The sequence below is a fragment of the Balaenoptera musculus genome, chromosome 7 (genome assembly GCF_009873245.2).
Source record: "Balaenoptera musculus isolate JJ_BM4_2016_0621 chromosome 7, mBalMus1.pri.v3, whole genome shotgun sequence".
Classification (NCBI taxonomy): Eukaryota; Metazoa; Chordata; class Mammalia; order Artiodactyla; family Balaenopteridae; genus Balaenoptera; species Balaenoptera musculus.
Window position 1 is genome coordinate 92,498,787 of NC_045791.1, and position 26,458 is coordinate 92,525,244.

The 26,458-nt window shown below is 52.3% G+C and overlaps 1 protein-coding gene across 1 annotated transcript; it reads right to left on the reverse strand.

The window, feature by feature from the left end:
• Positions 1-4,695: 4,695 nt before the first annotated feature.
• Positions 4,696-26,458, reverse strand: IGFBP5 (insulin like growth factor binding protein 5). Its single transcript, XM_036857388.1, has 5 exons — positions 26,438-26,458; positions 25,376-25,731; positions 11,005-11,234; positions 10,596-10,715; positions 4,696-9,406 (listed from the first exon to the last, which is right to left on the reverse strand). The coding sequence occupies exons 2-5, from the start codon at positions 25,707-25,709 to the stop codon at positions 9,275-9,277; spliced, it is 816 nt and encodes a 271-aa protein (XP_036713283.1). The 5' UTR covers positions 25,710-25,731; positions 26,438-26,458; the 3' UTR covers positions 4,696-9,274.

The window sequence follows — 26,458 nt, forward strand, 5'->3', positions numbered from 1 at the left end:
GCGGATGCTCGGGGAGAGCCTGGAGGGCTTTGGGCGCTGGTTGGATCTGCAGCCTGTGGGTCACCAGTCCCTACACGAATTTTCTTTCATCTACTGATGGGTGTTCCCACCACCCCTCTCCCATCCCCTCAGCTGTAGTCGGCAGCTGGTGGCTGCTGTCCTGGGTAGGGCAGCCGTGCTGGCTTTCCCAGCAAGGGCAGTGATTTTCAACTTGGCTAACGTTTGAATTGACTGGGGCACTAAAAAAAATTTTCACGCTGACGCTGATGCCCCACCATCAGGAATTCTGATCTGATAGGTCTGGAGTGGACTGCAGGCGTTTTTTCTCTCTCTCTTTTTTTTTTTTTTAACATTAATTGATTAATTAAGGTTCTAGTGCAAAGCCAAGGAGTAAGGCAATGAATACTGAAGTCAGAACACCTGGGTTTGAATTCGGTCCCTTACTATTCCATTGCCCTGGATCTATGTTACTCGCCTTCTCTGAGCCTCAGTTTTCCTCATCTGTTTAATGGGGATGGTTTCAGCCTCAACAGGGTTGATATCTAATATCACCCAATTGATAACAGGGTGGTTATTAATGTGAGACAATAGGTGTGAATGTGCTTTGAGAACTACAGGAGTGTACCAAATGAAAGGGGTTATTATCATGGGGCCACTGCTGGGGTCAGCCCTCATGCCAGCCCCCATGCCCCAAGGTTGCTAACTCACTTGGGTCCTTTCTGTAATATTTTTGCAGCGTACTCCTGAGGATGCCACAGTCTCCCTGCCCATTTCCATGTCACTTGCCTGCAGCCTCCTTGTACTCTAAACCCTCTGAAGAGGTGGATTTTACGGGTATGTGAGCAGCACTTCTGCTGTGGCTCTAGCTACAGGAACCGCACTGACTGATGTATACTGTGACCTAGAAACCTTTTCTGAGGGAAAGCTTAATTGCATCCATGTGGGATGATGGTTGGCTGGGCAGGGATCTTGAAGATGTCAAGCTGATTGCTCACCTTCTGGAACGGTTTAAATTTTAGTTCAGGACGGGCAGTTGACAAACACTGCGGCTATACTGCCACTGTGTGGCAGCATGGGAAACTGAGTTTACACTGTCTCAAAGTGTCATTTGCTTAAGAGGCGGTCCCAGGAGTCCAGAATGAATCAACTGGGGATGCTTGTTGAACTTGCGAACAACGGGATCTATCCTAGGTTGCCTATTCTTATGCCCTCCGAACGTGGAGAATCACCGCTGTGGCGACTGCATTTGTCAGATGTGTCTGGAGTACTAGCTACATGTGATGGGATAGTTGAGAGCATGGGCTTGGAGGTAAGGCAGTCTTGGCACAGAATTTGGAGGCTGCTACTTATGTGACTTTGGACACATTTCTAACCTCTGAACCTTATTTGTTTTCATCCTTAAATGTTGAGATAATTTCTCTCTCAAAGAATTGCTTTGAGAATATAAACTCATTTCTGTCGTATAATAAGTGCTGCCTACAGGCAGTTAGTATTGTATCCTGGGCTCAGTGTTAGGGTTTTAGGATATGAAGGTGAAAAAGATTATGGTCCCTGTCCTGAAGGGGCTGACATTCTAGTAGAGGGAAGCATCCATGTAACGGAGGTATGCCTGGTGCAATTAGGAGGAACAATTGTCTCAGGAGGCGTGTAAGGACAGAGCTATAAGGAGGAAATAGGAATTTGGGGAAAGGCGTGGTGTGTGTGTGTGTGTGTGTGCACGCATGTGTGGTGGGGTTCAGACAGAGGGACCAGCATGAGCTACACAATGAACGTGGAGACCTGCCGATGGTTGAGGTTGCCTATGGTATGGAAGGTGCAGGGCTAGGAGGGCCCGCCAGGAAGGACCTTGGGTGTCTTGATGAAGGATTTTAGACCGAACGCTCTCAAGAGTCAAGGAAGGAATTTAGGCAGAGGATGACATGACTGGCGTGTTTTACAAAGTGAACTCTGGCTGCGATGTCTAGCATGGAGGACACAGGTGGGGATGGAAGGTCCCAGCAGGAAGAAACTATAGTGATCCAGGTGAGAAGTGAGCGTGGTCTGAACCGGGCAGGGCAGGTGTTGAGAACGGTCAGATCGGAGAGCTGTCAACGATGTAGCTTATTCCTAAGATTTGGGGACTTAATTAGACGTTGGGGGTAAAGGAGGGCTGGGTTTGGCAATTGGGTAGATGCCATTCTCTGAGAGAGCAAAGGGAGGAGAGAGATGGAGAGGAGGAGGAGAGGGGAGATGAAGAGGGGAGAGTTTAAGAGGGAAGATGAGTTCAAATTTTGTTTGTGGTTTTGAACTGGTGCTTTTAAGATATAAAGTGAAATAAGACAGGTGAAGTACCTGAGCTTACAGTACGAGTTCAGTTTTGGACACGTTGAACTTGAGTTGTCTGGGGGACTTTGAGTGGAGAAGATATCCTCGACTTTCCCCTCATCCCGACATCCAGTTAATGAACAATTCCCATCAGCTCTAAACACAAGGTACTTTTCCTATCCATCCCCTTCTCTCCCTCTCCTCTGTTGCCTAAACAGCAGGAGAGGGGACTGTTGATGGGGGAGATGGGGAGCAGCGGGCAGGGAGAGAGAAGGAAGGGGACTGTCCCTTGGAAACAGAGGAGGACTGATGGGGGAGGTGGGAGAGAACATGAGAGAGGTTGACTCCATAGGGGTTGGGAGGAGAAGATAGGACGTCCTCAGAGGCGGGTCTTGGTTTTCTGTGATAGCGAGAAGGCAGGATGAGGAGTGTGAGAGTGCGTTGGGGAATGTGGGAGGTTCCCCAGGCAGGATTTGGAGGTTGGGGATTCTGTGGTGGTGTCAGCCCACACGATGCTGGGACTTTCTCCAGCAGGGCTCAGGGGGCTGTGCAGGAGTGACAAGGGGAGGTTTATCCAGGGCCGAGGGGCTGCAGGGCAGGTGACACCCAGACAAGTAGATGCTAACAGTGGAGCCATGGGCTCCAGGATCCCCAGGGAAGAGCCAGGGAGGGTTGATGAATCGAACAGCAGAATAGGGGAGACCAAAGGCTCTCGTTCTCCACTGAGTAAAACGCTGACATTGCAGCGCCCTCACTCCATTTCTCTCACTGGAATAGCTGACTGTGCTTGGAATAGGAGAGGGGGATCTTCAGATTTTCCATGCGGAACCCTTGAGGGTACCCAGGCTCAGAGAAGGGCTTCAGTGGATGGAGGTGAGACCGTGGAGTTGAGAGTGTTTCTAAGAGTGTGGCCTTGGACCAGCTGCCAAAGCTGGGGGTGAGGGTGGGACACAGCAGACCCCAGGCCCCAGCCCAGTCCTACCGGCTCACAAGGCCCCCGGGTGAACATGTGGTCAGCAACGTGCTATGGGTCCCGATGATGAACTGTACAGGGAGGCGTGGCACCAGGAGCACAGCAGCCCGGAGCCAGATCCCAAATGATGTGGGTAGCTGAGCGGGATGTCCGGAGGTGAGGGCTGTAGGAGTAGGGGGCATGGTGGAGTGGGCCCGGGGGTGGCATGGGCCCTGAAGGGGGAGTAAGTCTGAGAGGAATCCTGGCCCACTCCCGCCCTGCACCACCCCCCACCCCCCGCCCGCCCCGGCAGTACGTGGATGAGCAGCTGCCAATGGAGAGGCCAGGAGACAGTCCCGGGTCAGGTGATGCCATGTGGCCTGACCTGGGCCGCACGGCCTTCCTGCACGCTGCTCTTCCTGTCCCTGCCCAACACAACTCATCAGCACCCCTGCCCAGGAAAGTGAGGAAGGCCGGTCCCTCTCTGGCCTCCCAGTGCAGCTGTCACACCTTCCATCTCTGCCACCACTGCCGGGCTCTGGCTGAACGGCTGCACGTCTGCAAAGCTGTGCACGGGCCCAGTGGTCTCAGGGAAGAGAGCTTCAGTGATGCTTCCGAAGGACACATGCCCAATGACAGGCCAGCCCCTTGCCAGGCAGGGACACTCCCAATGTCTCTGCTTGACATGTGACTCGGACGGGGCAGGGCACCGGGGGGTCCGGGTCGGGCAGAGTGGAGATGCCCCCAACTCCGTCCCCCTGCTGTGCCCATGGACGGAGGCCCTTGTTGGGGGTGGTCAGGGGGATGCATGGAGGGCAGTGCCCTGCTGTGGGCTCGCAGATAAAGAGGGGACATGGAGACAGATGAGGAGAAGGGGCCGGAGGAAGGAAGGGTGGATGGTAGGACAGTGTAGGAATGGCGGTCCTTACGCCGCTGGAGGATTGAAATCAGAGTTACTAGCCATTTCATAACTTTCCTCTTCAGTGGGCGGAAATGGCAACGGGGTGCTGGGCAGGAGCAGGAGGTAGGATTCACCTCTGCCAGAGGTTCCCAGGAGTTAAGAGCTTGAGAGGAACATTCTAGCAATGCCTTCCTTAAAGTCCTCTCTGAGGAGAAGAGACCCATCATTTGCTTAGGAGTTGATTAAGATCACTTTCTTTAGCAGCAGGAGCTGAGATTAGATGGTAAAAATGATAATAGTCCTAGTGATAACAGCTGCTGGAGCTGCAGGACCACCCTCCCTCCTAAGCGCCTTGTGTAGTGAACTCACTGAAAGGGTTTTGGAGAGATGGAGAAGGGGGCACCTGGGTTTGGGTCTGGGGGCCCCTCTGGAGGGAGCAGGCCCTGGTTTTGCCTCCACCTGGTCCTCTCTCCTTCCCTCTGTCCTCTCTCTCCCTTCGCCTACCTTCCCTGGACCCTCGGAGGAAGCTGACGCAGGCTAACTGAATGCATAACTTTATTAAATAAATGCTTTGTCATGACAAAAGACAAAGATCAAGGAGTAACATAAATTATAAGTTGAATAAATAGTATACAGCAATCTTCACTTTTTTAATAAAACGTGAGATCCTCAGGTTTTTTGTTTTGTTTTTTTTGTTTTTTTCATTTTTTATTTCCTTACGTACAAAACACTAAACAGGAGGCGAGCTCTTCCACATTCAGGTGATTTTTTCCCCCCGCTTTTTCTTTTTTTTTTTTCCACAAACAGGTTTTGTTTGTTGGTTTATTTTTTTCATCCTTTTCACCAGTAAAGATTATGAGCATTTATTAAAAAAAAAAAAGTTGAAAACAAAAAAAGAGGAGAGAATAGCGCTATGGTATGTATGTATGTCAAATTATAAAGAACTACAGTAATATGTGCTGTGGTTATTGCTGTCTAAAAAACAAACAAACCGGTAGGCAACTCGGAATCTGAAGGAATCTTGTCTGACAACTGTCTATCCGTGTGGGCTACTGTGTGATGCTGGTGGTGGACGGTCCGGGACTCAGGCTGGTGGCCGAGGACCAGAGAGGTGGGGTGAACGGGTGCAGGGCGGCTGACCCCCCTCACCTCCCCTTTCTCCCATCCAAAAAAAGTTAAAGAGAGGAGGCCAGAGTCTGTGGAAATGGCTAAACTATATACTCCATTAGAAAACCAAGAAAGTATGTTTAAAAAAAGACACCAAAAGCCTATGAGAAAAAAAAAAAAGTAGAGAATAGTGCAAAATAAGTCTTGCACTTTAGTGGTTTTAAAAATAAAGACAGTACAACGCCCAGGTTGCTGGTTGGTAACCTCCGTTCCCTTGGCCCACTACCTCTCAAAATAGAGCCTCCTTTCTCTTGGAAGCCAAATCTGTCCCCTCCGAGACCAGAGGGTTGCTTCTCCTTGCCCCACTCCTCTCTGCAATTCCCATCTGAGCTGGTGCCCTCTTGGGGGCTGAGCGGATGGAGGGGGGGCACTGCCCCACCTGGAGGCGGGCTTGGCAGTTGCTTGGTAGCCCTGTGGCTGCTGACGAGCTGGGCAGTGGGAGAGTGGTGGTCCAGGCCCGCCTCCCCAGAGGAGGTTGGCCCTGCTGGGTTACCATGGAGACCACAGAGGTGGTGATGGGAAAATGGGCGAGGGGACAAGGGGTGGGACCACACAGGGCCTCCCATCCTCCCCCGTGTGGGGGGCTAAATGTCTCCAGGCCTGTCTGTCCAGGCCTGGCTGTCTGAGAAACTTTCGAGTCTCTTCCGTCCCAGATGCCCTGCTTTGCCCTGGTGCATGGGGCAGCTCTAGGGGCAGGGGGAATCAGTCCTGGCTAGGCCTCCCTAAGTGACCTGGCAGCAGAGGGGGACACAGGTCTTCACTGCCAGAGCGAGGCATGAGTCAAGGGCGGATGGGGAGAGACCTCCTGTTGGCGCAGTGGGCCAACATTTAGACTTGAGGCCATAGAAAACCTGGAGCTTAAGGCCTCTGGGTGAGCAGACAGTGGCCAACAGGCAGCCTGGGGTCAAGAAGGTCCCTGCTCCGGGACTTCACAGCTGGCAGCTCGCCACACCTGCCTTCCCGCCACCTCGCCCAGGGGAGGGCTCACCTTCCTCAGTGACTCCCTCCCCATGGGCTCCCACCCTGGGCTCAGGCCAGACCTCCCTCTATCTGAAGGTCCAGCATCCTCTAGGGAGTGGCCAGCTGACCAGAATCCCCTTCCCGTCCCCCCTGCAAGCACTAGAGAGAGACTCACAGGTTTGGGTTAGTCGGCATGAGCTTTGGAGGCCTGAAGAGACGGGTGGCGTTAAAGCAGGTCCTAATCCCCCACCTTACGGCTGACGGCAAAGAGCCCATGGAAGGAGCAGAGGCCCCTTCAAAGTCCAGTAAACAGCAAGAGGAAAAGACAGCCCCTCTCAGTAACCAGGAACCAGGTCCAGGCCTTGCTGGGTGGGGAGAGGTCTGCAAATCCCTGGTCAGTCTTTTCTTAGGGGGAATGACCCCCCAGTATCCACTCGGCAGATCTCAGGTAGACAACTGATCAAGATCCAAAGAAAGAATGGGCGGAAAGAACAGTGAAGTGGGAAAGTCTGACGATACTGGCCTAAGACGTTGAAATGTGAATCGGGGGTTTGGGGACAGTTGCGCAGAGAGATGGGGCACGCAGGTCAAGGAAGTCCTCACGGCCGCCATCCCCATCAGGCCCTTTGTCCTACGAAGATCGACTGCCTCTTCCATCCCAGCCAACCGTCCTGTCCGGGGGAGCAAGAGACATCCCCCCAAGTTCCAGAGCTGCAGGCTTTCCACTAGCTGAAACGTTTTTGCTCCTTAGCTGTCCCTCTTCACCATCCCCAAGTTAGATGCTGGTGTGGTCTCCACGGCGTCATGTCATCAGGAAAGAGTGGAGAAAGCTGCGTTCACAGCGAGAAAGGGTCTCCTTTGCCATGTCCAAGCCCCTTCTCCTGGCCGGCAATCTCCATCCTCAGAGGGCAGCCCCAGGGCCACCCATTTGTTGGGGGGAGTCCGTGGGGGATGGGATTTTTCTTGGTTCAGAATCTGGCTGCCAAATGACAGTACCCCCAAAACACACATTCCCCGCTTGTCCTGGGCCTTTCTGCCATCTTCCACCCCAGGACGGAAGCCAGAACTGGCCAGAGTGGATGAAGAGCTTGAAACCCTCTCTGGCCTCAGTCCCCTATTGCAGGGTGAAGGTGGGCAGGTGAGCACACAGGCTTGTCCCTTCCAAACTACGGCTGGTCTCTACCGATCCTTGTTCCTGCCCAGCCGCTACAGTCTAGAACCTATCGAAAGTTACCCACCTTCCCCGGCTCCAAGGCCTGGATTAAGCACATTTCTCTCTTACAACCTGTTCCCCCATCTTCCTCTCTCCTTCGCCTTACATTCCAGAGGGATTATCAGGTGGGGACCCAGGGAAGTGTTTCTTGGCTTTGCTCCCTTTTCTGTCGCTTCGCTCCAAAGGTAGAACGGGACAGTCAGCCCCCTGTCTCTCCAGCTCTCTGCCCCTCACTTCATCTACTCTGGCCTGAACAATCACTTTTACTGTTTCCCCATATTTAAACCTTTCACTTCCATCTCCCTCTTTGCCGTCTCTCATTTCAGTCTCTCTCCTGCTCTGCCAGCATGAAGGCTGAAAGAGGCTTTCCAAAGGCAGGCTCTGTCCATATGGAACAAAAAGGCTGGGCAGGACCAGGGGGTCAAACTTGGACCTGTTGGGTTCACTGGGTGTGGGAGTCCAGAGACAGTGACTTCCCAAGGGTCTAAAGGTGAATGGGATGTCCTGGGGAGCTTGGTGGGTGCACCTCTGGGTGTGCTCATCCACCTGGCTTGGTGGTACATGAAGACACACACATGGGAAATCACGAAAAAAATCCAACACTGTGTCCCACAAAGGGTTGAGTTTGCCGCTGCTCATGGGAGGCAGGCATTATGGGTTGTATTACAAGAAGATGGGTTTTCTTGGTTTCCCAAAATAAGGATGCTCTTCAATGCCCCCAGAGGAACTACTTGGAAAAGTTAATGCAAACCTTTGACAGAAAGGAAGGAAGAAAGAAAAAAATAAAGAAAATAGATTTATATGCCTATATATGACTATACGGAGCCTTGTAGATAAATACAAGCCCACTTTTTTTTTTTTTCAGCCTATCCTCCCCCACAAAGGCTGTGCTAGCTGCGAACTGGATGCAATGAAGGGCTGAAACTACAGGCTTCATTCAGCGCGTAGTTTTAGCCGCCCTGGAAGAACCCATCTTCCCACTGTTGGGGTGTGGATTGATTTCTCAAAGTCTGCAGGGGGAGTGAAATATGCACACATACTTCATACTCATGGATCCACTTAGGAACACCTACCTACCTAATATCCCTCAGTTATGAATTTGCTTTGTGTTGAGAGGAATGGAATGCATTTTAGGTTTTGTAAATTTGAGGGAGAGAGAACACAGTGTCGGGGTGGTAGGAGAGGAAGGACCGGTCGAGCCGTGCAAGCTGCTGGCTGCAGGGGGAGATTGATCCAGGAGAGGCACTGACGCCTGTTGTCTTTTCCTTTCTCCCCCTGTGACCCATCCAAACTGGGCAAATTCCAAGTGTGTCATCGAAGGCCACACCTGGGGCTGCACCTGCTCCTGCCCAAACGGCTCCCCACCTCGGGCCAGGGCTGGACATAAAGGTGGCTGCTTCCGGCCCACGCTCTGCTTTTCCTTCTCATGACTACACATCCTCCCCTCTCTCACACACATCTGCTTCCCTCCCTTTTCTTTCTCTTGTTCTTCCTCTCTTGCCCTCCCTGTTCATTCAACTTGCCTCAAAAAGAAAACCTTTTTTAAAGGGGGGGGGGGGGTGTCTCCTTAGCTTTGTGCATCTCCGTTGTTGCCATTTTCAAAGTTGAGACCTTGCCAGAGATTCCGAGGTCCTCAGTTTCTTCAAATAGATAGATATATGTATTTTCTTCCCTTAAATGAGATGAAATGAGTGGCGTCCTGGGGTGGAGGGAGGCGCTGGCTGGAGTCGGGGCTGGGGGGTGGGATGGGGTGAGGGAAAGATGGGGAGGGGACGCGTCACTCAACATTGCTGCTGTCGAAGGTGTGGCACTGAAAGTCCCCGTCCACATACTCCATGCCTGGCAGCTTCATCCCGTACTTGTCCACGCACCAGCAGATGCCACGTTTGCGGCCACGGGAAGGCTTGCACTGGGGTGGGAGAGTGACAGGCAGTGAGGATGGCTGTACCCTAAGGCTCTGCTCCTGCCTGGCCCTTCATCCTCCCTGCCTCAAGACAGATCCTCACCCCCGGAGAGTTGAGGGAGTGGTACCCAACCCTGGGGGCTCTGGTGTCCACATTGCATGGGCGGACGGGGGGGAAAAGTGCTGATTTAGGCAGTCTGCCCTTGGCTAGCTCCTATGACTTTCTTTTATGTCACCCATTCAGGGTCCTCCAACTTGGTATTTTCCAGAGAATGATATAACCTGATAATGATCATGATGATGAAAATGATGATAAATTAAATTGTTAAATAATAGTAATAATAGAAGGCATCACTTGTATAGCTGTATCACATACAAGACACCGCTTAACACTTACTATATTGTAGGTACTGTTCTAAGTACTTTCTAAAGATTAGTCCATTATTCCTCATAATCATGTGAGAATAATAGGTACAATTATTCTCCTTCTTACATGAGAAACTGGAGGCAGAGACATTAACTAACTGGGGTAAGAGGACACAGCTAGTAAACAGGAGAGCCAAGCACTCACCCAACGCCGTCTGGTTCTTGACTCCTAACTTAGAGGAGGGGTGCCCTCATTAGAGTCATTTGGGGGGGCATTTGTTAGAAATGCAAATTCTCAGAGTCTGCCCGACACCTACTATCAGAAACTCTGGAGTGGGACCAGCAATCAGTGTTTTAACAAGACCTCAGTGTGATACTGATGTCCCAGGAAGTCTGAGATCACTACCCTAAGGTAATGTGTACTCCTTAACGGGCTCAGATGACTGCTTAACCAGCAGTAGGCTTGCCCAAAGGGTAGCCTGGCTGTGAATGGGACACTAAATGATTTCAGGTGGCATGTGGTTAAAACATGTTTTAGAGTCATATATATGTATATATTTACGTGTGCCTATCAGAAAATAACACATCCAATGTGTGATGTGACGCAGTGATAGAAAGTTTCCTTTTTAGATGAATTCATGTACGTAAGGTGAATCATTAAAACGTCAGTAGATTATAGTGTAGGAGGGAATGGGGACAATCACGATTGTGATGGGTGCAAGGATTTTGGAGGTTTGGGACAAAGTGTTGTTAATGACAGAAATCCAGGCATTTAGAGGTGCAGGTTTCTGGCAAGTGCCCTGAACTTGGGGCTTGGCACGGGGCGTACCTGCTTTCTCTTGTAGAATCCTTTGCGGTCACAGTTGGGCAGGTACACGGCGCGGGGCACCATGCGCGGGCTGGCTTTGAGCTCCTGAAGGGAAGCCTCCATGTGCCTGCGGCAGGGACCCTGTGTGCGGACAGGAGGAGTGAGAGGCGTGGCAGGACCCGCGGGAACCCCCAGGACGTGCAGAAAGCGTGGCTGGGGTATGGGGGGCGTGGTAAAGGGTCTGTACGGAGAGTCACCACCTTTTGTGCCAAATAGCGGCCCCCCGAGTTCTCCCTCCGCCTCACCTGCCGCGCCCCCTGGGCGTACACAGTGCTGCCACGCACGCTCATTTAGACGCGGGGTGGGGTGGTGGCGGAGGCTGCGGGGTGTGGATGCAGAGGGGGATGGGGAGAGGATCCTTGAGACTCACCTGCTCAGATTCCTGTCTCATCTCAGGTGCAGAGATGACCCGGGGGTGGGCGGTGTTCTCGGCTCCCCCCACGAACTTGGACTGGGTCAGCTTCTTTCTGCGGTCCTTCTTCACGGCCTCGGCCTTCAGCTCGGAGATGCGGGTGTGCTTGGGTCGGAAGATCTTGGGCGAGTAGGTCTCCTCCGCCATCTCGGAGGTGGTCGGCTCCTCGTGCTCGCGGGAGTCTCGTTCTGCAGGGAGAAGGGGGCGGAGGATAAGCCTGTGAGGGCTGAGGCCCAACCGTGCAGAGCCCAAGGCTCGCAGGACTTGGGTGAGGAGACGTGCTCTCTGCCCTCCTGGAATCGTCCAAACTGGGGAAAGCAGGGAGATGAGAACCAGGGCACGAGTCAACGCTCGTATAAGTGGTGGGAAATCTAGGGCGACTTCATGGAGTAGGAGAGTGTTAGAAAAGTCAAGCTGACACAGGAGGGGAAGTCGGACAGGAGGGAGAGGATACTCTGGGGACGGGGAGGGCGAGGGCTGTGGGAAGGGGCTTGCTTGCTGGGGGGCTGGCTAAGTAGATGGGGTGGTGGCCGGAGGTGGGGCTGCGATGTCAGAACACAATCTGAAGATCTAGGCTGTCAGGGGGAAATAGGCGATGGCCAGAACGTGGACAACAGGCCAAGTCCATCCTTTTGGTGTTTTCGGAACTGCTGGAGTTGAGATATATCTGGACCCGGGAAACCAAGGGCAGGAGGGTCCTGGGGTGTCTGGACTGGCAGGGTGGTGGGGGCCACCAGGAGGAACAGGAGGAGGGGATGCGGGAGAGCCAGAAATGTGGGGTCTGGAGGGGATCAGTGCCGGCGCCTGGGGGGCACATGGAAGCCCGGGGCCTTGCTTCCTGCTCAGAGCTGGCTCTGCGCCCTGGGAGGCTGGGACATAACTCAGCTCCAGGCCAAGAGAGGCAGACTGCTGGCTGCGGGTGGAGCGGTTATATATAGCAGTGACTTGGTGACAGTCTATATTTAGCTGACTTATGACCTTTAAAGAACTAGAACTTTGTTCATTTATTTGTTGATCTGTTAATTCCACCCCCCCCCTCCCCGGCCTTTTCTTGGTTCACAGATTTCCATGAAATTCTCATGTCACAGGCACCCTCCTCTGGGTCCCTCCTCTCAGATCCCTGATCCCACCAGCCTAGACAGACCCAGGGCAGGAGGTCTTCGATTGCTTTTCCCAGGTGGGCAGAGCATGGGAAGGATGCCCAGGGTGAGAGCAGGTGTAGGGCAGGGTGGGTGCGGGCAGGGAACCCTGTCTTCACTGCCCTCTTTTCTTTTCAAATTCTAGAAAAAGAAAATAGGGCTTGGAGGTGACCCTGAATAACTCAAACAGACTGAAGAAAAATCCTATTGTCCACCCTGGGCTACCCAGGAGCCGAGATGGCAAGGCATGGGTTGGGAAATAGAAGGAGAGGAATCTGGAGGTGGGGACGAGGAGAGGTGCAGGGAGGGAGCAGTTCTGTGAGAAGACACTGTTTGGTGTCCCCGGGGCAGGAAATTTCAGCCCGGGGGAAGTTCCAGGTGTGTGTTAAGAGAGGTATTTGGAGGCCTGGTCTAACCTGGTCAGCATGGCAGGTGGTAGGAAGCACCCAAGCACCTGTTTGTCTCTGGGCTCGGGATTTGTCAGATTTAATCAAATAGGTATCCAGTCTTTAAGGCCCTGGCAGGGAAGTTCCCCACCCTAAAGAAGCCTCCAGAGGTTTGCAGTGTTCTGGGTGGTGAGCTGATTTGGGTATTTATCCACAGGAGAGGAAGGGAAGTAGTTTCTGGAGAAGAAGGTGTGAGAAAGCAAATGACAAAGCGGTGGGCAGGCTCTCCCTGAACAAAGTCCCAGGGTCCCTGTGCCCTTCTGGCCTTTCACTCCCTCTTCCCACCATGTCCTGCCCTGTGCTCTGACTCTATCACAACCCACTGGGATGATAAATCAACAAGGTGATGCACCTGGCAGGTGGAATGGAGCCTTCTGGAGATTAGCTAACAGTGATATTTTTGGCATAAACCAACTTTTCCTGGTTGTGGGATTAGCTAGGATGGGGGTGGGATGCAGGGCGGAGCAAGCTGATTTGGGGGACTCTGTGCAAAGTGAAAGATTAGGGCTCTGTTATCTAGTAATTCAGGCCCAAACCTGAGGCCCAGGTCTTGAGGGAGGGGGTGAGGAGAGGAAAAGCAAACCATTGCCCCGTCACATCTTACTGAGTGACTTGACTCTTCACTCAGACTCTCTGGGCATCCCCAAGCACTCTGATCCCCACTTGAGCAGTGGGGGAGGGGAGAGGGCAAGAGATGGTTGCCACTGAAAGGCTGGGAGCATTCTGGGTGTGCATGGCCACACGCCTTCCCCGATCAAGACTGTAACCAGATGAAGGGAGGGGAGGAGGGCGAGAGGGCTGGGTGTGGGATGTATGGAGGAAGGATGAGCATCTCCTTTGGGGGCTGCTCTGGCCTGGCCCAGAGGGCCAGCAGACTGTCCTCAGGGGCACCTGCGGATCTGGGCTCTTCACCGGGAGAGGTCCCCGGAGCTGCTTACTCCCAGTGGCTGGCTGGTCCAGCTCCCCGAATCCCTCCAATAGGCCATCCCTGTGTCCACAAGTACACGCACCCATCCCAGTGGTGCTCTTTCTGGCTCTTAAAGCTATCTGGGGTGGGAGTGCCACCCATCTTCTTCTGGTCACCTGTTTTGGGGGCCCCCTGTCCCTTTGGTCAGAGGGTGTGATCCTCCAGATGCCGTTTCACCTTCTCTCCGGAGCTTCTCTGTCTGGCGTTGGTGGCCGTGGAAGTACACTGGCTACTGCCCACCCTGCCCAGCGTCAGCAGCCCTTCTCAAGGTTCTTCATAGTTTAGGATCTTTGACAAGTGCTGTGGCTGCCCTTAACCTTGAGTCACCCTTCCCGGGAGGAGGATAGGGCAGTTAACAATGGTTCAAGAAACTTTGGGGCAATTTACTTTGACCTCTCTTGGTCTTTTGTCCAAAAATGTTAGCTTTGAGACTAAGCAAGGATGATACATGTAGATTCCTGTGCCTTCTTTAAGGAACTCAAAGGACTTTTGCAAACCCTCTGTCCTTCCCCTGGCCTCACCGAGGCCGGGTTCCTGAGGGCATACCCTCCCCAGTTTGCAGTCTCTTTGGCTGTTTCTGAAGGGCAGACTTAAGTTTTGATGCGCCTCCCGGGTTTCGGTGCCACTTAACCCCATGGGACCTATTACTTAGGCAGCGGGAGAGTCGAGTATCAAAGATACTAATCAGGGTCTTGTGGTCACCTGTAGGCTCCAGAGAGACAGCGGAAACTTGGAGCGGAGCCAGGGCAGAGCCATGAAGATTAAAGGGCTGGAAAGTAAGACTGGAGCTGGGATGCCAGAGCCAACTAGCCCTACTCAGCTGCTTTGTAGCTGAGTCATAAATAGGCTTGCAATTTTGGAAGGGTTTAAGTTTTAGATAAACCAAGCAGGCACAAGTAGACTGGCAGCTCCTGAGCTGTTTCATCCAAAGAAAATGGAGCAAGTTTGCGGAAGGGATTTAGGTGGGATATAAGGGAGGACTTCCTGGTGAAGTTGCCCTGCACGTGAATAGCAATCTAGGGAACTTAGCAATGCAGTAGGTTCTGGAACCCAGTCGACCAGCATATCAATACCTCCATACGGCCGGTAGGTGGCAGAGGAGACCGATGGCCGCAGAACACGTCCGTGGCGCTTCCTTGTAGGGACTGTAAACAATTTTAAAATCTGGAATTTGTGTGCCTCCCTCTCCTACTTCTCTGACAACCACCCCAATCCTCCCCTCTTTGTGTGTCTGCAGCATGCACGGAAAGAGTCAGGGAGATGGACATGCACGGACTGGGAAGGACCCACCAGGGGCCAGGGTGGAGAAGGCAGGTGTGGGGCGGGGGCAATGCTATCAGTGTGTAACCCCCTGCTGTTTCTTTAATCTGCACCTGAAACACAGTCAGGGAAAGAAGGGAAACAGATCTAGGACCTCCCTTCCTATCTCTAGATGTTATTTTGAAAGGATTCTGCAGAGAGTGGGCAATGGAATGTTCACTACTGTTCCCTCCTCTGGGAAGCTGTTGAGGTAGGGCCCTTTAACTCCATGATCTATCCAACGACTAAGGAAGCAAGGGTTCTCATATTGTCCCGATATTTATCTTTGGATAACTATCTGATTCCCTGCTCTGTTCTGCCCTCAGTCCTGCCACCCGGGGTCTCTGATGGTCCCAGCCCCTGCCGTGTTAGGGTGGGCAACTCAGTTTCTCCTTCATTCATAAGGCGCTGCGCATTCACACGGATGCAGCAACATTCGCTGAGGCACTCCCCAGGGCAACACGAAAACCTGCTTGAGGACTGTGCCATCCTCATGTCCCAGTGAACCTTTTTTTTTTTCGGCCACGCCATGAAGCTTGTGGGATCTTAGTTCCCCAACCAGGGATTGAACCAGGGCCCCAGCAGTGAAAGTGCCGAGTCTTAACCACTGGACCACCAGGGAATTCCCCCAGTGAACCTTGAGCGTGTCTGGGTGCAGGCCCAGCCAGTGTGGACCCAGAGGCGTCCCAGGGTGGGCACTGCTCCTCACGGCACAAGTGCCAATGCGTGCTCCCTCCCCCAGCCCCACCACTGTCTCCAACCCGCCCTCTCACTGTAGTTCTCCTGCAGGGGCAGGATGCTTTAGCGGCAGGACCAGGCACTTGCTCTTAAGAAGCCTTCTCATCCCACCTGCTCCCCGAGCCCAGCGATGGGGCGGGTCCAGCTGGGGACCTTCTGCTTCCTGCAATCGAACCTTCCACCCTAGGGCTCTTAGTCCTACCTTGGCACCATTAACAGCCCGGGCCCAGCCTGGTGGTTGTTTCCCACACTATCTTGACCTCATAATCAAACTTAGAGAAAATGGGTGGGCCAGATATTGTGACTTTGCCTACAGAAATTGAAGAAGCTGAGGTGTAGTTGGAATTCGCAGCTCTGGAGAGATGTGGGGCTTTGCCAGGCCACTTGGACCTGGGACCAGTCTCTTTTCCTAGCCAGAAGACAAGAGGGGTTCACCCAGAATCTCTCTACAAGGAATGAAAAGTGGAGCTGGGTTTCCACTGCCTCTCATTCTAGCTCCCTCTGTGGAATTCAAACAGTAAACTTCTTAAGGGGAGAACTTTGTCATTTATCTTGGTCTCTCCAGCATATGGTCTTCAAGAAGTAATCTTTAAATGGAGAGACGTGTGAATCTGCTCACGAGACAGAGCGCAGGGGGTCTAGGAGTAGTTCTGTAATGCCAGCTGCGGCATGTTAGAGCTCAGTGGATACCCTGAGGGGTCATGTCACCCATGCACCTGCCTTTAAACACAGGAACTGCTGCAGAGGGAACAAGGCGGCAGGGAGGTGAGCCTCACAGGAGCGGGAAGAAGTAGGGTCCCCTGGATTTACTGGGCTTCTTTGATCTAAGACTGTGCTGTCCAATACAGTTGAAATGAATAAATATTAAATCAAATTACAAACTCAGCTTCTCAGTTGCTCCAACCACATTTCTGGTGCTCAATAGCCACATGTGGCCAGTGGCTACTGTGTTGGACAGCGCAGATTGACGACACTTCCATCACTGCAGAAAATTCCCCTGGGCAGCCCGTCCGAGGGCACTGATCCGTGCCTGGGTATGGCTGGATTCTCCGTGCCTCCTCTCCACTTGGCCTTGTTTCCCAGCCAACCTGCAGCCTCCTGCTCTTTGCTACACACAAGACTTCTGCGAAAATGCTAGATCAGCTGCTCACTGTTTAAAAAAATGTGAGACATGTCTCAGTTTCCTGAAGTTTGACCATTTCCCAGCTGCAGATGCCAAGAGACTCAATTACACTGTGTGTGCCTTTGCATAAAGAAAAAGGGGACGGGGCGGTAGGGAGGGCCGCAGAGCCTTCCAGGGGAGCTGCACCGTCCCCGCTCCTATCCATAACATCCCTGACCAGTGCCTGCCTTGCCCCAGTCTCTCTTGGAAGACTCTGTTTTCTTTTCCTCTGTGGTTAGTAACAGACATGCATGTTCTGGGCTCTTCTTCACCTGAGTTATGGGCTGAGAAGGGAAGGAGCACTGACTTCCCAAGACGAAAAGAAACCCAAACGACTGTCATCCTAAGGAACCAGTTGCAAGAAGGGAGGAGTTGCAAAAAGACACTGGAGGGGAGTCTTGCTGACCTGGGGTACATGGCAGAGGCGGGGAGCAGATTCAGAGAGTTAGTGACTGGCCAGTGAGAGCAACAGGCTTAGCCCCCTGAGCTCCTTTACAGCCCCCCGCCATTTCAGGCCAGGAAAACCAACGTGGGTATGTAACATCTCTATCCTGAGCAGAGAAATAAAGACATTGTAGAGCAAAGCAAAGAAACCGAGTCAGGAGCCGGACTACCAGCCCTTGACCTTCAGTCACCCTTCTTGGGAGGAAGATGGGGCTGCTAACCGTGGTTCAATAAATCCTGGTGCAGGTGTACTTTGACCTCTCTTAGTTGCTTCCTCTCCTCTCCTTGCCTTAGTTTTCTCATCTGAGTTATGGGGAGGATGACAACAGCCCCTTCTCCATAGGGTTGTGAGGATTCTATGAGCTGCTACGTGCTAATGAACTCTCAGCGTAGGTCTCTGCCTTTGTAGGTCTCTGTTGCCTCCCACCTCCCTTGTTCCCATCATCAACTAAAACTCTGGTTGCTGTGATATGTGGCTGACAGGTGTCTACCTGTAGATCACAAGATCTCAGGCGCCTTGGACTGAAGAAAGGTCTGCTGGGAAGTGATGGATCTACCTTCGTCTCTGGGGAGTCTGATTGCCAACCTCAGGTGAGAGGGGCTTTGCCCAAGCACTTCTGAGAACAGGTTCCCACTTAGAGAACTCAGCCTGGGAGTTTGTCCTTTGTCTAATCCCATTCCTTCATGCTGCATTAAGGCACTAGGTCTTTTCCCCTAAAGATGGAGAGAGAAAAGGTGACCTACCACCTTTCCACAGTGTAGACATGGCAGGTGTCAAGTTGGCGGCACTTCCCCAGAATGAAAGGCTGGGGTCCCACTCACACATCCTCCACAGTAAAGGAAGGATCCTCCTCATTTTTTTCCCCCTGGGGACAAACTAGGATTCAGGGCCATGACTCTGGCACACATTTCTTGATCCCTGGGCGGCAGCTGGTGATAAATTTACACATAAGAGATACACACTTATGTACAACTCCCAAGATGAGTATCTCCAGCCATCCAGTATCTCTCTAGACCTGGGGAAGGTAGAGCATGCTCAGTAGAAACGTCTCTATCTCGTCCCTATATACACCCCAAACCAGAAGGTAATGGAGGGATGAGGTGGGGAGCAGTCTTTGAATGGGGGAAGGGGAGATGAGGAGAGGGAGGAAGTGAGGGACCATTTCTCTGACCTGGCCACACTCCCACTGGTGACTCATCACGGCCCATTCAGAACAGCACAATTAAGTAGCCAAATTCCCTGAAAAGTCCTGTATGACCAGAAGGGGGCGGCAGGGAGCAGATGGTTTGAACACTTTTTTTTTTTCCCCCTCCCAACCCTGGTCCCCCTAAGAAGAGAGACTTGCTAGGGGTCAAACAAGGGAGTCTGTCCTGTTTGGCAATTAAAGCTCAGACTCTTTTCCTTTTTGACTTTTTCGGGGCAGGAGGAGAGCAGAGACAGTAGTTCCCTTCTCAGGTGTGGGAGGGGCTTGCTGGTGGCCTCTGCCCTGTCCAGTTTGGTGGCCACTAGCTATATGTGGCTTTTGGCACTTGAAATGTGGCTAGTGGGACTGAATTTTAAGATTTGTTTCATTTAAATTAATTTAAATTTAAAAATATCCTTGGTTATTGGAAAACTTTTGAGTATATTTAGGGCAACTCAGGTATATGAATCTACTTTTTCAACTGTAAATCTTATGAAAACTAAAAATACAGATCAAGTATTTCCAATGAAAATTTGGTGTTTGAATTGAGATGTGCTGTAAATGTAAAATACACTTCAGATTTCAAAGACTTAATATGAAAGAACGTAAAATATCTCATTATAATTGCTTACTTTGAGTATATGTGGAAATTATAATATTTTGGGTATGTTGAGTTAAAACATACAGTTAAAATTAATTTCACCTGTTTCTTTTTACCTTTTTTTTTAAAAAAAATGACTCTTAGAAAGTTTGAAATTACATATGTATGTGGCTTGTATTATATTTCAATTGGACAGTGCTGTTCTAAAGGGTCTGGAATGAGAGCCATCTTCACTGAGGTGACAGGGAGACGGGGGAGCAGTATGCCCGGGACAGCTGTAATGGTACAATCTACACAGTTCGGGATAATAGGGGCCCATGTAAAACATCTCTGCAAACCAGCAGAGGTCATATGAGGCTAGGTTCTGAGTGCAAATTCAATCTGGGTTTTGCTTCAGGATTTGGTAAGAGAAGGGCTGATCTCTGATGGTTTAGGGGAGGGATCAAAAATAAGATAACCTATTTATTTTAAAACACCCCCCCAGGGCTCACCTGGTGGTCTAAGCCAGGGGTCCCCAGTCCCCAGGCCGCAGACCGATATTGGTCCCTGGCCTGTTAGGAACCGGGTCGCACAGCAGGAGGTGAGCAGTGAGCAAGCAAAGCTTCATCTGCTTCTCCCCATCACTGACATTACCGCCTGGACCATTCCCCCTCACCCCTGCTTCCGATCTGTAGAAAAATTGTCTTCCACAAAACCGGTCCCTGGTGCCAGAAAGGTTGGGGACAGCTGGTCTAATCTATTGGGAAGACAGCCTTATCTTATCTGCCTCCTTCTTAAGAAACCCCCAAAGGAGGAGCTGCCCCAGCATCCGGGATGTATGAGGATGGCTCTCAGCAGTTCCTCAGGTCAACGTGAGGCCCCCAGCTGTAATCTGGAGGGCTTCCTCTCCTCTTTCTGAAAGAGCTCCCACATACCTGACTATGTTCAAAAACCCGGTGACCTTTTCTCTCTCTTCCTTATCAACTTTTGTGGCATATGGTTTTCTCTCTTTTCTTCTCATGCGCAAATCCCCCGATCACTCCCTCACCCTCATCCCACCCCACCCGAGCTCAGATCTCATCATCTTACTGCCCCGCTCCATGCAAGCCCGTGCTGGTGGAGGCTGGTTGCCATGGGAAGCTGGCCACTTCCGTGCCGTGGGCTCCTTAGAGACTGTGGACCGCTGCCTAGCCAAGGGGCAGCGAGGGCCTGCCTGCTTGCCTGCCCGCATGAGGACAGCTCCCTGTCATTCAGGAAATGAGGTTTGGCACATGGACCTGAAGTCTGGGCTGAACACACTACCCTCCTTGCCCCCATCCCAAACCACTGGCTTAAGCCAGCCTTGCTTGCAAGACCGTGCAGAAAAAGGGACGGAACGGGGAGGGATTGAAAATAAAGGGGTACTGCCTTCTCCACTTTGGGGCCACTTCACTTCTTCCCCTCAAATGGAGCACTCCCAGTTCTGAGCTCTTATTTCATCTTCACAACCCGCCCCCCCCCCAGCTCCCCCCGTCCCCTCCACACCCCCCCCACCCCCCGAGCTATGGGATGACAGCCTCGGGTGATATTTGCCAAAGACCTCATTGCAGGTTAGACCAGACTCAGGCCAGAGCCCTAGTGACTTAAGGAAGAAAGCCAGGGAGAGCGGAACGGAGGCCTAGGCTCAACAGAATTCTAAGGCTGAGTTCTAGCCCTGGCTCTGCCTCTAACGCTGCACCTAATTCTGGGCTAGTGACTTGCACTTTGGGCTTCAGCGTCCTCATCTGTAAAATGAGGGCCTTGACTGCCATGATGCCATGATCACTGCAGGTTCCTTCCAGCTGTAGCATTCTTTGGCCAACACCCAGACAATTCCTGGAGAGCTTCTCGGACCTAGCTAAGCTGAGTGGCCAGGCAGGAAAGGCCACTTTGCCTCTCATAGAGATTTCCAGTCACTTCTCTAGATTTATATTTAAGAAGGAATAAAAAAAAGACATCATAACAGAAATTATGGCAAGAATTGGAGCTTGAAACAAGAACGGGGGATTCTGTGGATATGGGGAGAGGGGACCAGAAGCTTAGAAGTGGCTTTTTTTTGTTTATTTGCTTATTTCTTCCTGCAGATATGTAATCAATCTTATTGTTTTGGAAAACATATGTCCAGATTACACTTGAAGGATGGTCTCTGGGGATTGCAACTTTTGGACCTACCATAGTAAAAATGCAAAACAAAATCTCAACCAAAACCCCACCAAACAGCCTCCGCCCTCTTCACTTCTGCTTCCAGTGGGACCTCTTTGGTACCTGGTCTGTTTACGGTGTTCTTCCAATTTCTGGAGGCAATAGACCTGGAGTGTGGTGGTCCCTTCTCCAAAATTTTATTTTCCATACATTAAATAACTCAGTTTCAAAGACACTGCTCAGGTACAAAGTAAAAACTTTAGATAACAAAAATCACCTTCTTTTCCTGTTAGCACCTTCCCCCTCACCGCCCCCCCCCCCCCACCACTCCCCATTAAGGGGACCAGGGTTTCTGCTGGGATTCCTGCTCCCATGCCCTTTGCTGTAACCCTCATGGTGACCTCTGGCTCCTGGGTCAGCCTGGCCCTCCCTCTGCAGCTGCAAGCCCACCTGCCTGCTCAAATCCAATCCCAGCCCCAGGACCAACGCACAGCTGCTCCAAGTTAAAACTCAAGCCCTCAGGGGAAGGCCTTGGAGTTGAGGGATGGAGAAGGGGGTGGGATGGGAGGGAGGGATAAGAAAGGGGTCAGGGTGGAGGTGGGGAGGGTAGGGGGAGAAGTGGAAAGAAAATGAGCTCTCACTGTGGCCAACTGTGCTTGCTCTTCCAGTCTGAGCTGACAAAGAAGAAAGAGGGGGAACGGAGGGGAGGGGGAAGGCAAGAAAAGTCAAGTTAAAAGCACCCTCTCTTGTCTTCCCAGCTCCCATTTTGGTTGGCTCAGGGCACAGCCAGCCTCTCAAAGACTTGTTTCAAAGGGAGGGGATACGGGTGGGAAAGGAATCTGTCTCCTTCAGTTTTGCATGATGTTGTTCAACCCAGACAAAAATTTGGCCAATAAACCTAACCCTGGAACTTGATTTCAACATGGCATTTGGACCAGGCTGGGAATGGAAGCCAGGGTGATGGAGGGCCAAACCCCTCAAAGAAGCAAAGGCTGAATTCATTTTTATTTAGGTAATTTTTCTTTCTTTCCCAGAAGCATATTTTCTTTTCTTCCTCTCTTATTTCTAAATGACAGAACTGAAACCCAGAACCCACTTCTCCCTGTATCCCAAACTTAATGTCTCACAGGCACAAGAGAGATCTTCCAGACCCGGGCAAGTATGTGCGCCAGTAAAGCCACAAGGCTCCTTCTCCAAACAATGCCCAGAGCAAAGCTCGATCCTTCCTTGACTCGACCCAGCTCACCCATATTTATTGAGCTTGGTCCAATAAATAACTCCTGTCTCCCGCCTCCCTCTAGCCCTCACACACTGCCCTCTGTTTCTATATCTATCTTTGCCTCTGAACTGGCCAGAATAAAATGCAGGGCCCGGAGCACTCCCAGCACCAAGCTCGCGGGCGGACTCCCTCTCCCGTTGCTCAGCAACGCGCCCAGCAAAACACCAGTCCCCTCCCGCCCTCCGCTCTTCCTCCCAGAAGCTTTGGCTGCCTGCCATCTCGCTCTCCTCAGCTCCCCATTTCTGATTCTAGAAATGCACTTTTTTTTGTTGTTTTGGTTGGAAAAAGACCCTAAATCTATATCTCTCTCTATATGTATATTTTTTGATATATGTGAATATGTATATTATCATCTATGTCTGTATCTAAATCTGGGGCAAATCCAAGTGCGCACTGCTGGTATCGGTAGGGAGGAGTGGTGGTGGAGTGTCGGGGGGGCAGTAATTTTGGCTAAAGGAGCTGACATTCTCCTCCCTCTCTCTGTTCGTTGAGCTCTCTTTAAGTACCGTCGCTGCACCATCTCCAACATTTGGGGGACCCACCCAGTGGTTTTCGAGATGAAAAGCTCTAGCCAGGAGAGCCCACCCCCATCCCATCTGTCTGGGAGGAAGGCGTCAACTCCGGCCACCGGTCAAGGGCAGCCATCCAGCGAGTACAGTGGGTTAGGCACCTGCTTTAGGCGGGTGGGGTCCTCCAGAGGGATTGGGATGGGGATGGGGGAGGGGGAGGAAGGCTGCTCCGTGTTGGTCCAGAGGCACCTTGAAGGTGGGGGCTGAGGAAGGGGCTGCTGAAAAGTCTAAAAGGCATCTTGCTTGGGACAAAAGCGTGTGTGTGTGTGTGTGTGTGTGTGTGTGTGTGTGTGTTGGGTTGAACTGGAAAGTTGGATGCGCCCATTTGCTCTCCCAGCAACTGCGCGCGCGGGCACCCTCCACACCAACCACATCACAGCAACCACACGGTTGGGCAAATAAAAATGGGGCCAGAATGCGGCTGAGCGATACCTTGCATGCTTTCGATGTGACCGGATTGTTACCCAGAGCGCTCGCTTCCAAGCCAGAAAATCGATTCATACTCCCCCCCGCCCCCCCCCCCCCGTGCTAAGCTTTTCCAAATCCACATCCCACAAGATGAAGGCGAGGGGGACCGCCTTTGAAAAGTGGCTCTTAATAAAAATAACTTCACAAACCGGCCTCTGGGGCCTCCGGGGCCTGCACGTTGCTCTCTCTCGCTTTTTGCAGGCTGCAATCTGGAGAAAGACTACCTCTTGCAAAGCTGGAGGGACGGCCTCCAGCGACAGGCAAAACCTGCAGGGTTTGTGGGCATCCGGGTCGAACCCAGGAAAGGTCTCCTGCCTCTTCTCAAGCGCCAGCGCACTCCTTTCCTACATGACAGTGTCTGTAGTTTGCAGTTAAGAAAACTCATGTTGGGGTGCTCGTAATGGAAGGGGATAGGAGGGAAGAAGAGCATTGTCCCAGTAATAAAATACCACACAGAATAAACATTATTTAGCCAAGTCTGAACCCCTTTGGGAGAAGACCAATAACGACGTCTCAGAACCCAGACTTTTGTGTAGAGTTCATTACACTCTTGCTAAAAATGTAAGATCAAGTAACTTTCCAAAAGGAAACCCAGTCTAAGGGGCGCAGAACTGTTCTGATTGAACAAGTAGCTCTGTCAACCTTTTAAACCCTAGACTCCTGGCACTGAGACTTTGGGGGCGGGGCAACCCGGAGGCGGGGCTACTTGGAGGCGGAGGGGAGGCTCCGGGAGCGTGGCTTTTCCGTCTCCGCCCCCTTGATTTTGCATTCTGAGTTTCCAGGGCCCCTCTTCCATTTACACCACGCCCACTTGTGATCTGGTTTGAGAGCTTGAGGGGCAGCGCGGGAGAGTGGGCGATTAGCACTGGCGGGGAAGCTGGGATGTCTGAATTTCATGTCTCTTCTGGCTTCCCAACCCTGTATCCACCTTTCTTCCTAGGTAAAATCTGAATTGGGGCACGGGAAAAGGAGTTAGATTCGGGGACAAACACCAGCCCTGGAACACCAAACCCTTCCTTCTTATCCCTTTCCATCACTCCCGCCCTCCCCCACTTACCGCCTCCCCACCTTCCCGCCGCCTCTGAGCTTGGCTAAAGTAATCTTTCCCTTCCAGGGAGGAAAAACGGTATTTTGCATTTCAGTATGTTGTATAATTGACCACAGTCAATCCGATCAAGTCAAGAGCAATGGGTGTGCACGTGGGAGGGGCATCGAAGTCCCCACCCAAAAGGCATTAGCTACCAAGGGTGCGTGCGTGTGTTATGTGTGCATGTGAGTGTGCGTGTGTGTCTGGTGGGGTAGGAGAATAGAAACGTCAAGGAGGGACTGGGGGGTGGGGTAGGGGGCTGGGAAGGACAAAGGTGGAATTACCACAGAAGACCGGTGACGCCTCTCTCTTTCCAGGTCCCCAGTGAAAGCAATATTTTAACAAAAGACATTTTTTTTTCAAGTTCAGGAAAAACAACAACAACAACAACAAACCCACCCCACAACATATTGGGTAGATGGGGGTGGTGGAGAGGGAGTTAATAATGTAAGGTGTACATTTTCGGACTGGAGATTGAGTACCTGGGGATTTGGACCTAGAGACTGAATAGGAGGATCTTAGAGTCAGTGTTTAGTCGAGGGGGGAGGGGTGGGGTGGAGGAGGTGTGGGCAGGAGCGAGGAGAAGGAGCGAAAACAGGGAGAGCCTCGGCTAGACCGTAACCCCGGGTAGCAGGATGGGCCAGGGTTCCGATTCCGAGGGGCAAGGACCCTCCCCGCCCTCCTCCCGGGCTGCACCCAGGCTCTAAGCCACTTGCTGGGCAGAGCGCGCCGGGCCAGCCTGCGCAGTGTCCCCCGTGTCCCCCGCCCGTGCGCCGCGTAGCTGCCTGGCACACTGAGCGCGCTCACCGATCTTGGCTTGCTCGCGGTAGCTCTTTTCGTTGAGGCAAACCCCGCGGCCGTGCAGCAGGGCATGCAGCGGCTTCTCCTCGTCCTGCCGGGGGAGGCAGCGCAGCCCCTGGGCGCAGCGCTCAGTATAGACGCCGCACGACTGCCCCTCGGCCAGGGCGCAGGTCATGCAGCAGCCGCAGCCCGGCTCCTTGACCAGCTCACAGCCCAGGGGGCTGGGGGGGCACATGGAGAGGGCTTTCTCGTCGCAGGGCTCACAGTGCACGAAGGAGCCCAGGCCCTGGGCCGGTCCCGCACAGGCGGCCAGAAGCAGGAGGACCGCGGTGAGCACCATCTTCTCCGAGTCTCCCCTTTACCTGGGGCGGGGCAGGAGCGCGAGAATGAAGGGAGAAGGGGGCCAAGAGGGCGCGCGGAGAATTGTTTTTTCTTTTTAAAATTTCTGGCAGGTAGAGCAGGTGGCCTCCCCCAGACAATTGCAAAATGTAGGGAGCGATGGAGGGCTGGGGCGCCTGCAAGCAAGTCTCAGCTGCAAAGATTATGGACTTGCAACAGGTAGGGGAAAAAGAGCAGCGCCAGGTGCACGCAGAGGGATCGGAGGCCGGAGAAACAACCCCTCCCCAAGCCTGACCTGGTCAGAATTGCGGGGCGGGGGCCAAAAATTGTTCACCCCAAAACCACCACCGGAATAATGAGCTCGGAGGCTGTGGAGGAGGGGGTGCGGGGGGAGAAAAATAGATTCGTCTTAAAAATTTTTTGTTTAAAATCTCAAAGTACACCCGGCTCCTTTCTAACCCTCAGCTGCCAGCGGCGCGTGGCTGCCCCGGAACAGGTAAGAGGCGGCGGCTGCAGCCGCGAGGGTGGGGAGAAAATGTGGAAATCGAGAAAAAAAAAAAAAAAAAAAGACCAAATCCAAGCCCCTAACACCTCTTTTCTCCCACTCTGCCAGCACCTCTTCGAAATTCGCAGGTTCTGCGTGAAGCCCGAAGCAGGGTGCAAACGGAGGAGGGGGTAATGAAAAGGAGGGAAAAAGAGAAAAGAAAAAAAAAAGAGGAAAAAACCCACACCGCTTTGCAGCTCTTTCCT

Excerpts from the sequence above, each read along its gene's own strand:
- IGFBP5 (XM_036857388.1), bottom strand. The coding sequence starts at position 25,709 with ATGGTGCTCACCGCGGTCCTCCTGCTTCTGGCCGCCTGTGCGGGACCG. Across the intron at positions 11,235-25,375 it reads CCGCGAGCAAGCCAAGATCG|AACGAGACTCCCGCGAGCAC; the intron begins GTGAGCGCGCTC and ends TTCTCCCTGCAG. Across the intron at positions 10,716-11,004 it reads TGAGACAGGAATCTGAGCAG|GGTCCCTGCCGCAGGCACAT; the intron begins GTGAGTCTCAAG and ends GTCCGCACACAG.